The 11,483-nt window shown below is 42.7% G+C and overlaps 1 protein-coding gene across 2 annotated transcripts; it reads left to right on the top strand.

Annotated features, from left to right (window-relative positions):
* Positions 1 to 367: 367 nt before the first annotated feature.
* decr1 (2,4-dienoyl CoA reductase 1, mitochondrial) lies at positions 368 to 8,061 on the top strand. 2 transcript variants are annotated; one of them, XM_035746097.2, is made up of 10 exons: positions 368 to 527; positions 1,426 to 1,625; positions 1,730 to 1,787; positions 1,909 to 1,995; positions 2,118 to 2,265; positions 4,410 to 4,509; positions 6,009 to 6,081; positions 6,231 to 6,377; positions 6,631 to 6,693; positions 6,970 to 8,061. In XM_035746097.2, exons 1-10 carry the CDS (start codon positions 444 to 446, stop codon positions 7,027 to 7,029), a joined length of 1,020 nt encoding a protein of 339 aa, XP_035601990.1. In that variant the 5' UTR covers positions 368 to 443; the 3' UTR covers positions 7,030 to 8,061. The 2 variants fall into 2 exon arrangements, with proteins under 2 accessions (XP_035601990.1, XP_052345602.1); XM_052489642.1 differs by lacking the exon at positions 368 to 527 and adding an exon at positions 542 to 909.
* The last annotated feature ends 3,422 nt before the right edge of the window (positions 8,062 to 11,483 follow it).

Raw genomic sequence — 11,483 nt, 5'->3', positions numbered from 1 at the left:
TGATCGAATTTCTTCGAGAAAAATACATATTTCAACATTTTTACAACATTTATTTATTTATTTATTTTAAGATATAGTCATTCTTATAATTCATCAACTTTAAAAAGATGGGCAAACGTTGGTTAAAAACTGTCATGCAAGGTTTACGGTAACAGATCGTCATCATATCATGGACCTTACCATTGACATGCGGAAATAGGGTGATCATATGAAATATAAAATATTTAATGGTTTCTTTAATGACGACAACATCAAATTGAATACGTGAATGAAAAATAAGAGGGATATTGCACTAACCACGAAAGAAAAAGTGTTAAAATACGTAAAATGACCCACGACAGTATGACTAAGATCATGGAACAACCTACTTTCTAAACAATAACCCCCCTCGCCTTCTTTACCTTACGGAAATCAGGGCAAAAGTCAAATCAAATTTTGAAACCATGGCGTCCACTTTACTGTGTCGGGTGTCGTCAATATTTAAAACTGATTTAACCTTGCCGTTGAAGAGTCTTGTCTACAGACGGGTAAACATTGCCACCGAGATTAATGCAATAATTCACAAATCTTATTAAAAACTCTAATGTGATGTGTAAGTTAGCTAGCTGCTAGTTTAGCAGCAGGTTGTTGTTAGTTGGCTAGCTAATTGTTAGGTGTGCTTCTATGGGAAAGCTGTGCAGCGGCTTAAACATAATTTCCGACGTTGACAGACATTCATTCCAGTGTTCTGCTACAGATAAATTGCTAAGAAGTGTAGGGACAGTTGACGATATGACCACTTTTGTGATGTTCATGCAAGAGCACATACTAAACTAAATAATAAACCTGTGTAGGCGGCTTGCTGTGTGTTCTCACAGCCAGACATGTAAGCATCTCAACCTTTCACCCAGTCCCCTCTCCACTGGGAATGTGAGTACCCGCGCTGTTGGAGGAGTAGAGTGCAGTGCATCAGTGGTGTTTATCAATATAAGTAATTGCTCTTACTAATGCATTTGTTTGACAGGAAAGACAACTAGTTTTTAATTCAATGGCCTCTGCTACTTGTAGATGTGCAAGTTCAAATATAGCACAAGTTCTTATATAGCGCAGCAAGCCTGGGGTTTTTTAAAACAGAAAAAGCAGCATCTCATGGCACAACGCCTCTCCCTGTGTGACCGAACAGTACTTGTGTGTATTTACTGACATGTATGTGTAACTGATAGATGCACACACACATGTTAATGTGTTTTTCCAAGTCTTTTTTTGTCTGTAATGTCTTTTTCTTTGTGTCGGACCCCAGTAAGGCTAGCTGTCACCATTGGTGTCGGCTAATGGGGATCCTAATAAATCAAATCAGAATCTCTGACTCGCAACATCCCTTTCAGCTGGTTCATTAATATTAGTTTTTTTGTTATTTTTGTTATCCCATTTACTCTCCTTAAACAGTTGTTCAGCAGTGGGACCAGGGCATTGAGTGAGACTGGACCCTCCCAGGCTAAATTCTTTCCTGCAAATGAGGGATCAATGCTGCTCCCTGGGACTTACAAAGGCAAAGTGGCCTTTATCACAGGAGGAGGAACGGGGTTGGGAAAAGGCATGACCACAACACTGTCAGCACTAGGGGCAGAGTGTGTCATCGCTAGCAGGTAAGTGGAAACTTGGTATTCAGTCGGGCTATAAATCCCAACACTACTGCTGCCTTCTTGCACTCACAAATTAGAAAGTGACATATTTTTGTTGTAATTTCTAGAAAACTGGATGTTTTGAAAAAGACTGCAGAGGAAATTACAGCTCAGACAGGAAATAAGGTACTACTACTGATCAGTTACCCACATTGAATGCATTCATTATCCAAGAGTTGTAGATACTGATAAATCAGTATGAACTCTGCTTTAAGTTGTGTTTGATACTTCAAGACTCTATCTGCAGGTCCATGCTGTGCAGTGTGATGTTAGAGACCCCAAGTCAATTGAAGCTGCTGTGGACCAACTGGTAGAGGTTGCTGGTCTACCTGATGTACGTAGGTACAGATCAAGGATGTTTTGTCTGAAAAGTGGTATGCTTCGCTGTTCTAGATGTACTGGCCAATAATACTCCAATTGCTTGGTAAATATCATCCTCCTCTCTTGTTCCTTTAGGTGGTGATCAACAACGCTGCAGGGAACTTCATCTCCCCGTCAGAGAAGCTGTCTGCCAACGCATGGAGGACCATCACAGACATCGTCCTGAACGGCACGGCCTTCGTCACCCTGGAACTGGGCAAGAGGCTGATACTGGCCGAGAAGGGTAAACACCAGAGCCGTCTGATGGAGCCCATAAGCACAGATCTAGGATCAGCTTTCCCTCCCCATTTATTTGTGTTGTAATGTGTAGTGCTGCCAACAGGGGGCAGTAAAGATTCACCATTTGCCTACAACTCCTGTACATTTGATCCTTAGTAGTATAACAAGTGAGGATCAACCCAGAACATTGGTGTGGATGCATGTGCACCATGTCTATCTGTATTCTATTTTAAGTGTGTAATATTGACAGTGATTGAGCCTCAATATGAAATGCTTGAGCACTTTTCCATTCAGTTGGTCATAGTCCAGCGTCCCTCCCCTTGTCCACTGCCCTTTTGCCCTAGGCTCCTCTTGGCTTTGCGTGCATGCACCCTCTCATTCCTTCAAATCAAATCAAAATCAAATGTATTTATATAGCCCTTCTCAAAGTGCTGTACAGAAACCCAGCCTAAAACCCCAAACAGCAAGCAATGCAGGTGTAGAAGCACGGTGGCTAGGAAAAACTCCCTAGAAAGGCCAAAACCTAGGAAGAAACCTAGAGGAACCAGGCTATGTGGGGTGGCCAGTCCTCTTCTGGCTGTGCCGGATGGAGATTATAACAGAACATGGCCAAGATGTTCAAATGTTCATAAATGACCAGCATGGTCAAATAATAATAATAATAATAATCACAGGCAGAACAGTTGAAACTGGAGCAGCAGCACGGCCAGGTGGACTGGGGACAGCAAGGAGTCATCATGTCAGGTAGTCCTGAGGCATGGTCCTAGGGCTCAGGTCCTCTTGAGAGAAAGAAAGAGAGAATTAGAGAGAGCATACTTAAATTCACACAGGACACCGGATAGGACAGGAGAAGTACTCCAGATATAACAAAATGACCCTAGCCCCCCGACACAAACTACTGCAGCATAAATACTGGAGGCTGAGACAGGAGGGGTCAGGAGACACTGAGGCCCTATCCGAGGACACCCCCGGACAGGGCCAAACAGGAAGGATATAACCCCACCCACTTTGCCAAAGCACAGCCCCCACACCACTAGAGGGATATCTTCAACCATCAACTTACCATCCTGAGACATTCCTTATTGTCCTCTCTTTTTTTTCTCTCCTTTCTCTGCTGTCTCTGGTCAAAGAGAAAATTATATGTAATGGGAGGATAGGAAAAGCCTCTCATGCGATGTTGTGCCATATTTATAATATGTGTGTGTCTGAGTGCGCGTATGTGCGTGGATAAGCTTTAATATTCATGTGAATATCCCAGCCCTTCTCTGATTACTGTGGATTTTCCTTCTGCCCTCAACACTGCAATTAGGCAAATCACAATTAAGCAATTACCTTAAAGTACAAAGACAAAAACATGCCATCACACTAGGGGCACTATTCAATCTGAACTGATGTTTTTCCAAAACAGCCATTCTTCCAACAGTGCAAGAAGGCATATTTGAATTGATACCCAGGTGTCTGTTCTTCTTTCACACTATTAGTATTATTCTATTGCAGGGGTGCGCAATCGTTTTGTCTCGAGGGCCACATTGGGATTTTGACATTTAACGGAGGGCCGCACATTTTTTTTATTTGATCGATTTGTTCGTCAAAATCAATTTGTGAGCCTAAAATAAGAATTCTCTTCCCTGTTTTAGCGGCTACATAAATCTAAATGTGCTTTTATCGCAGTACAAGAACATTGCTTTGTCTTCTCACCTGGCAGCCTGGCTCCAGGCTTTGATTAAATAGTCTCACAGACACTATTTATTCTGCTAGCATCTCCTTCCACTACTCCTCAGACTTCTTGATGTTCCATGTATGTGTAGTAGCGTCGTTTGTTTTATCAATCTAAAGGTACCCTGACTCGTTAAATCTATTGCAGTGTAATCTGGCCCACAACAGCCACCATGTTTTATGAGCTTTAGTGTGCTGCATATAAAAGCCTATAGAACTGTACAATGACTAACCGCTTCTCTCAGTTCGTTGGAGGAACAAGTCAGCCTATGACAGTCTAATGAAGAGATGGATGAATTGGTCTAAACTGGGATCAGTTGTAAATTATAGGGATGTACATGATAACACATATTGCTGGGCATATACTGTGCATATATTACAGTTGGAAATATTTTTGTTTCTTTGTGGTATTTATGTACATTGTGTTTGTAGGTGCTGCGTTTCTGGCCATCACCACCATCTATGCAGAGACCGGCTCTGGATTTGTGGTTCCCAGCGCGGCTGCCAAGGCAGGAGTGGAAACTCTGTGCATGTAGGTATTTCAAAGGAGGCACTACCATAAAACCTATCAGGACCTGTTTCCCTGTCCTAAACCATCCCTATCACTATTGCACCCACCACACGTAGACATCCACACTGGCCTCATTTGAAAAGATTTGGCTCTCTCACTCATCAAACGCCTTATGAACACTAATGCATTTTTAAAGAGAAGCAATCATTAGCATAACGAAGGTCCAGGAACATTTAATTAACATTAAAGTGTGTCTCTCTCCCGATCCCCCTCCAGTAGAATGTAGACAATAATAAAGACGGGTGGACTCTGTGCGTGTACCTTGTTCTTTCACAGGTGTGAATCCAATAGTGTGTGTGAGAACCCAACTTAAATCCTGAATAGGACCGACACCTTTCATGTGAAGACAGGGATGCTCTTATCAAATGAAGAATACACCTTCTTAATGAATCTCGGAGTGCTTTTACCGAAAGAAAGATCCCACTCAATATTAGTCCCTTTCAATTCCATGGAAAGAGTTAATGACACTGAAAGGTTTCCCCATAAACCCAGGGGACTGGGAATGATAGATGGGGGAACTATTCGTGTCTCTCACAATCACGTCCCTTTTGTACCTTGATATGTTTGACGTCCTATACAAGTGACCGCAGTGTGTGTGTGTGTGTGGGTTCCAGACTAGCTGGAATGCCATTTAAGGTTACGCTTGAATCCAAAATAAAGGAAACACTTGAGTAAATGAGGGATAAAGTCTATTGAAAGCAGGTTGCTCACCCAGGTGTGGTTACTGAGATAATTAAGCAATTAACATCCCATCATACTTAGGGGTCATGCATAAAAATGCCTGGTTGTTCAGTGACGTTGAAAGAGGGGTCTCAAAGGAGCATACTACATGTATAGTGGCATACTGGAGAGTTACCTATAGCTGGTCTTTTTTTCTCTGTGAATGAGCGCTATTATCTGATAATGCCCCCTCCCCCCATATGAAATCGCTCACACCAAAAAAGTGACCCCTCTATTTTGTAAAGGCAGCAGCAGCCAAATTTCATGCTCATTTATTGCGCCCGGCATCTCAGGGGAGAGCTAGCCTATTTTTAGATCCTATTCTTTCATTACAGTTTTTTGTGCGGAGGGTTTCAAGAAACTAGAGGGAATGAATCAATTCAACAAGCACCACCCTCGGCGCCTCTCACTATAATGTTCCCAGAATGACATGGAATGAAAGCACTCCTGGCATCTACTTTTTGGCACCCCAGCTTTTTCTGTATGAGTCGTTGAGATGTATTTTGTTTTTAGGTGCAGCTAGTTACCCTCCAATCATATTAGACTCAGACTGAAGGCCCCATTATGAGTGACTACCTATGAGAATATTTAGGAGGTAGTGCCTAACTCCTATGCCCAAGTCTAAACAGATTCCTTGAGCCTGCACTAGGCCATCTTTATTACTACATGCAGTAGTGGTAGTTTTTTTTTTTGTGTGTGTATTGTATGTATATGTAAACAAAATACTGTTTGTTTCTCAGGTCTCTGGCTGCGGAGTGGGGGAGGTACGGCTTGAGGTTTAATGTCATCCAGCCAGGACCAATCAGAACGAAGGTAACACAAAACTCTGGCATGAAACTTTACAAATATACTGTGTTGATATATTTTTTTGAAAATAATAAAATGGCTTAAATCTTTCTGGTTTTATCTTGGCTTGTAAATGTGTAATTAGCTATGTTTTATGACCTCTTCTCTTTGTGTAGGGGGCCTTCAGTCGTCTCGATCCCACGGGCATGTTTGAGAAGGCCATGATCGGCAGGATACCCGTGGGCAGGCTGGGCACGCCCGGAGAGATTGCCAACCTGGCAGCCTACCTGTGCAGTGACTATGCCTGCTGGGTGTCTGGAGCGGTAAGAGAATGTGTGTCTGTTTTGATGAGCTAAGCAGGCAGTGGAGACCAATCACTATGTTAGCTGAATGCCTGCCTTGCAGAATGGGTACCTGGAAATTGCAGATTGCAGTAAGTCCTTCTCTGTAAATGGCATTCCAAGATTAGGCGATGTAGGTATAGGGATGGACTATAGCTAAGGGGAAAATGATGACTCAACATCCACATATACCATGATATTTTCTTTAGTTGTGCCCATTCTCTTCTATTTGCAGATCATTCGAATGGACGGTGGAGAGTATGTCTCCATGGCAGGAGAATTCAATGATCTGAGGAGGGTATGTGCTGCAACTTAACTTTGCAAACCCTGTTCCACTGTCAAGACCGGAACTTTAACACTAAAAAATCATATGAACATAGAGTGATAATTTGATAGCATTGCTACCTTTTGCATAATCTCTGTTCTGTTATGCAACGTGCTATTGATTCAGTAACAAGATTGCAAGTGAGCTGTTTCTGGTTGAGGAAATCGGCCACATTTTATGACAGATGTTAGTTTATGGATATGTGGGTCAGGTTGTGCTAGTTTTAACTTTGTGTTTTGTGTGCGTCAGGTCACTAAGGAGCAGTGGGCTATGATGGAAACCATGATCAGGGGCACCAAGGGATCCTAAGAAGTCAAGATGGGAACACGATACTTCCGGGGCAACAGGTAGCCTAGTGGTTAGAGTGTTGGACTAGTAACAAAGGTTGCAAGATTGAATCCCCGAGCTGTCAAGGTAGAAATCTGTCGTTCTACCCCTGAACAAGGCAGTTAACCCACTGTTCCTAGGCCGTCATTGAAAATAAGAATTTGTTCTTAGCTGACTTGCCTAGTTAATTAAAGGTTAAAAAATGTATATTTACTAACTCTCTACCACTGTTAATGCTCCAGGGAAACACAGATACTGTACACACAGACAATCTTTCCCTCTGTTTCTGACCTAAAACAGAGATTATACCATGTCAGGGAATATGGCTACAGGATCGACACACACACACACACACACACACCTCTACAAACACCATTCTCACACACTCACTTAACCTCAAGCCTTATTCCTCATTGCCTAATGGACAAATCGACAGGATGGGGACAGTAGGGCAACATTTGGGGTCCTATGTGGCTCAGTTGGTAGAGCATGGCGCTTGTAACGCCAGGGTAGTGGGTTCGATTCCCGGGACCACCCATACGTAGAATGTATGCACACATGACTGTAAGTCGCTTTGGATAAAAGCGTCAGCTAAATGGCATATATTACTATTACTATTTGAAGAGAAAATGGCTTCATCAGGAGGCCAACTATTTAGAGGAGGTTTGAGAGAGAGAACCTCATCATCTTTTCGTTCTCACTCGGTCTGAGATTCTACTGGCTACAGCACTCCCTGGATGAAACTGGCTTCTTGTTGGTTGAAAAACCTGTCCGTTCCTACGATTGACTTGGTATTTTGCTAGTAACATTTATCATTTGTTTTTACAATGATGCCTTGAAAATAATTAATTCTGTTCTTTTTCAAAAAACATGTTTCAATGGCCAATCTAAGTTGACGTCCAGTAATGCTATTCATTGCTGTTAAGTGTTTGTCTTGTGCTCTGTGTGTACAATACGTGAGGTTTACACGAATATGTCTGTGTGGAGTATGTTGAATAAAAGACAGACCTTTTATATCTCTGACGCATTCTTTTAAAATTCTCAGCCACCTAATGTTACATGGAGCGTTAGATGGATTGACTCTATTCATTCACTCCCAAGCTACTCTATCATTATTTTAGGTACTCTGACAAATCAATAGTCTAAACGCGGACATAATCTTATAGTGGATCTAATACACTGCTAAGCTGTTAGAAATAAATAACCTGAATGAGCTGTTCTTGGTCAGAAGTGCGATTTGTAGCAAGTTGAAAAGCTTGTCGAATGCATAATCATTGATGAACCGTTTCAATTCTTCGTAAATGTGTTTTAATATTCTTTGAAGTAATCACTGATGTGCCACGGCTTCATTGGTGAAAGTAAAAAGATGGAAACATCCTTCACGCATCCAATCGCATACTGATTGGTTACTTCAGGGAAGGACGTGATGTATTTTGACAACGTTGGAATTGGACCTACGCCTTTTAATGGTGCACCATACGTGACGCTAAATGAAAATGTCGCCAAATGTGAAGTAGCCCATGTCTCATTGTTAGGCATAGTTTTCTTACTGTGATGTGTAGGCATTGTGCCAGTGAGCTTCTCTACAGAGGAACAGAGAACCCCACTCCCTCCCATCTCTATTTGTATTGTGCAAGTCACACTACTGTTGTCGTTCATACTCTCCATTTCCTCCCTTTTCTACTTCCCCCTTCTTCCTTAACTCTACCTCCTTTAACTCTTTCCCTTTCACCCCTCTTCCCCCTGTCTGTCTGAACCCCCTCCCCCACTCATCCTTACATTTTCTATTTTATTTTCCTCCCTTCCTGTATTCATTAGAGCAGTGGAGCCACAAAGCCTTCTCTTACAGTTGGAGCGTGGTGGATTTTCACTGTTCTGCCACCAGACCTTGTCCTCCCCCACTGAACAGAGGGCGCTGGACAGTGTCTGATGCCATAGGACAAGCACAACGGAGGAAACATCCTTTCAATCCAACACAAAACACCAGTTCACTGACCCTCCTGCTAAAGCTGTGTGTATGTGTCTCTCAGTGTTGGAGTATATCCAGGCTAAACACTATTACTCTGATTGTGGTGTCAGCAACACTTAGCTGAGAAAATTAAATGTGGTGGAGTTTTATTTACCTATCCTATGAGGTTTGTGGAAATGTCCAATTGAAAAGAACGACAATTTAATCTGGTTATTCCTTTGTCATTTTTAATTGTGTTGAACCAGTGTCCAATTTGTTTGCATATTCTCCTTTGGCCATGCTTTTAAGGTCAGGGGTATGCCCGTTCTGTGTCGAGGGAAACCGGCATCAACGTATAGAGTGGAACAATACCTTGCTTTTATTAATTACAATTAGTTCTCCCATAATGCAGCCTGTTCCCCTCTTCCTACTTCATACCCCTACCCTTTCACGTCCCAGAGTTCCATTAGGCACATACAGAAACACACAGACACACACTTCACACTGGCTACATTTAACCTTTATTTAACTAGGTAAGTACATACTGCAGCTAACCTCAGATAAGCCATCGCTATACCTTTACCAACTCGGAGAGAGATGCCAGCAGCTGCCCAATTAGGAGATAAAATCATCTTGCTGTCTAAACTCTCACTGCATAATGCATGGGGGACAGAGGACTGAGCAATGCCTCCACTCAGTGCAGTGATTTCTAAGGTTAATGCTTCTGTCTGTCATAAAGCAGCATGTAACTTCAAGTGCCCCTGTGTCTACAGACATCTCCTGGCCTGGGCACCAGACTGTTTTTGCATTCAGCATCACTGCATTGTTGCAACGACAAGTTGGCCAAAGCAGAAACAGATTGGCACACAGGTTAAGGAAGTTCCATCTGAAGTGTCCTCACCTCCCCCTGTAAGCACATCCCTCCAGTGCTGTTCAACCTCCACTGGCTCCCAATATGCTCACGCATTGACTTTAAAATCCTGGTTCACAGCTACCAAGCTATCCACAACTGCGGAGCCAAGTACCTGTCTGACCTCATTCTACCCTCCTACCCCACACACACCTTTCGAACCTCCAGGTCCGTACTTGTTCAGCAGCCCCACTGCAGACAAACATTTATGGGTGACAGGGTCTTTCAGTATTGCAGCTCCCCGACTGTGGAACTTACAGTCAATGTCAGGGCTGTAGAGTCTCTCGTTTAAGGCACAGATAACTGCTGTTCAGAATAGCTTTCAAATACCTTTATATAACTTTATACAGTGGGGCAAAAAAGTATTTAGTCAGCCACCAATTGTGCAAGTTCTCCCACTTAAAAAGATGAGAGAGGCCTGTAATTTTCATCATAGGTACACTTCAACTATGACAGACAAAATTAGAAAAAAAAATCCAGAAAATCACATTTGTATGATTTTTAATGAATTTATTTGCAAATTATGGTGGAAAATAAGTATTTGGTCACCTACAAACAAGCAAGATTTCTGGCTCTCACAGACCTGTAACTTCTTCTTTAAGAGGCTCTTCTGTCCTCCACTCGTTACCTGTATTAATGGCACCTGTTTGAACATGTTATCAGTATAAAAGACACCTGTCCACAACCTCAAACAGTCACACTCCAAACTCCACTAAGGCCAAGACCAAAGAGCTGTCAAAGGACACCAGAAACACAATTGTAGACCTGCACTAGGCTGGGAAGACTGAATCTGCAACAGGTAAGCAGCTTGGTTTGAAGAAATCAACTGTGGGAGAAATTATTAGGAAATGGAAGACATACAAGACCACTGATAATCAGAGAGCTGGGACCAAAGTAACAAAGCCTACCATCAGTAACACACTACGCCGCCAGGGACTCAAATCCTGCAGTGCCAGACGTGTCCCCCTGCTTAAGCCAGTACATGTCCAGGCCCATCTGAAGTTTGCTAGAGAGCATTTGGATGATCCAGAAGAAGGTTTGGAGAATGTCATATGGTCAGATGAAACCAAAATATAACTTTTTGGTAAAAACTCAACTCGTCGTGTTTGGAGGACAAAGAATGCAGAGTTTCATCCAAAGAACACCATACCTACTGTGAAGCATGGGGGTGGAAACATCATGCTTTGGGGCTGTTTTTCTGCAAAGGGACCAGGACGACTGATCCGTGTAAAGGAAAGAATGAATGGGGCCATGTATCGTGAGATTTTGAGTGAAAACCTCCTTCCACCAGCAAGGGCATTGAAGATGAAACGTGTCTGGGTCTTTCAGCATGACAATGATCTCAAACACACCGCCCGGGCAACGAAGGAGTGGCTTCGTAAGAAGCATTTCAAGGTCCTGGAGTGGCCTAGCCAGTCTCCAGATCTCAACCCCATAGAAAATCTTTGGAAGGAGTTGAAAGTCCGTGTTGCCCAGCAACAGCCCCAAAACATCACTGCTCTAGGGGAGATCTGCATGGAGGAATGGGCCAAAATACCAGCAACAGTGTGTGAAAACAGAAAACTTTTGACCTCTGTC

Source organism: Oncorhynchus keta, chromosome 31 (genome assembly GCF_023373465.1).
Source record: "Oncorhynchus keta strain PuntledgeMale-10-30-2019 chromosome 31, Oket_V2, whole genome shotgun sequence".
Classification (NCBI taxonomy): domain Eukaryota; kingdom Metazoa; phylum Chordata; class Actinopteri; order Salmoniformes; family Salmonidae; genus Oncorhynchus; species Oncorhynchus keta.
The sequence above is the reverse complement of the archived record's forward strand: the minus strand, read 5'-3'. Positions and strand labels throughout refer to the sequence as shown.

Bases quoted from the DNA above. Each gene is read 5' to 3' on its own strand.
- decr1 (XM_035746097.2), top strand. From the start codon at position 444: ATGGCGTCCACTTTACTGTGTCGGGTGTCGTCAATATTTAAAACTGAT. The intron at 2,266-4,409 runs GTAAACACCAGA...TTGTGTTTGTAG, and splicing joins GCTGATACTGGCCGAGAAGG to GTGCTGCGTTTCTGGCCATC. The intron at 6,694-6,969 runs GTATGTGCTGCA...TGTGTGCGTCAG, and splicing joins AATTCAATGATCTGAGGAGG to GTCACTAAGGAGCAGTGGGC.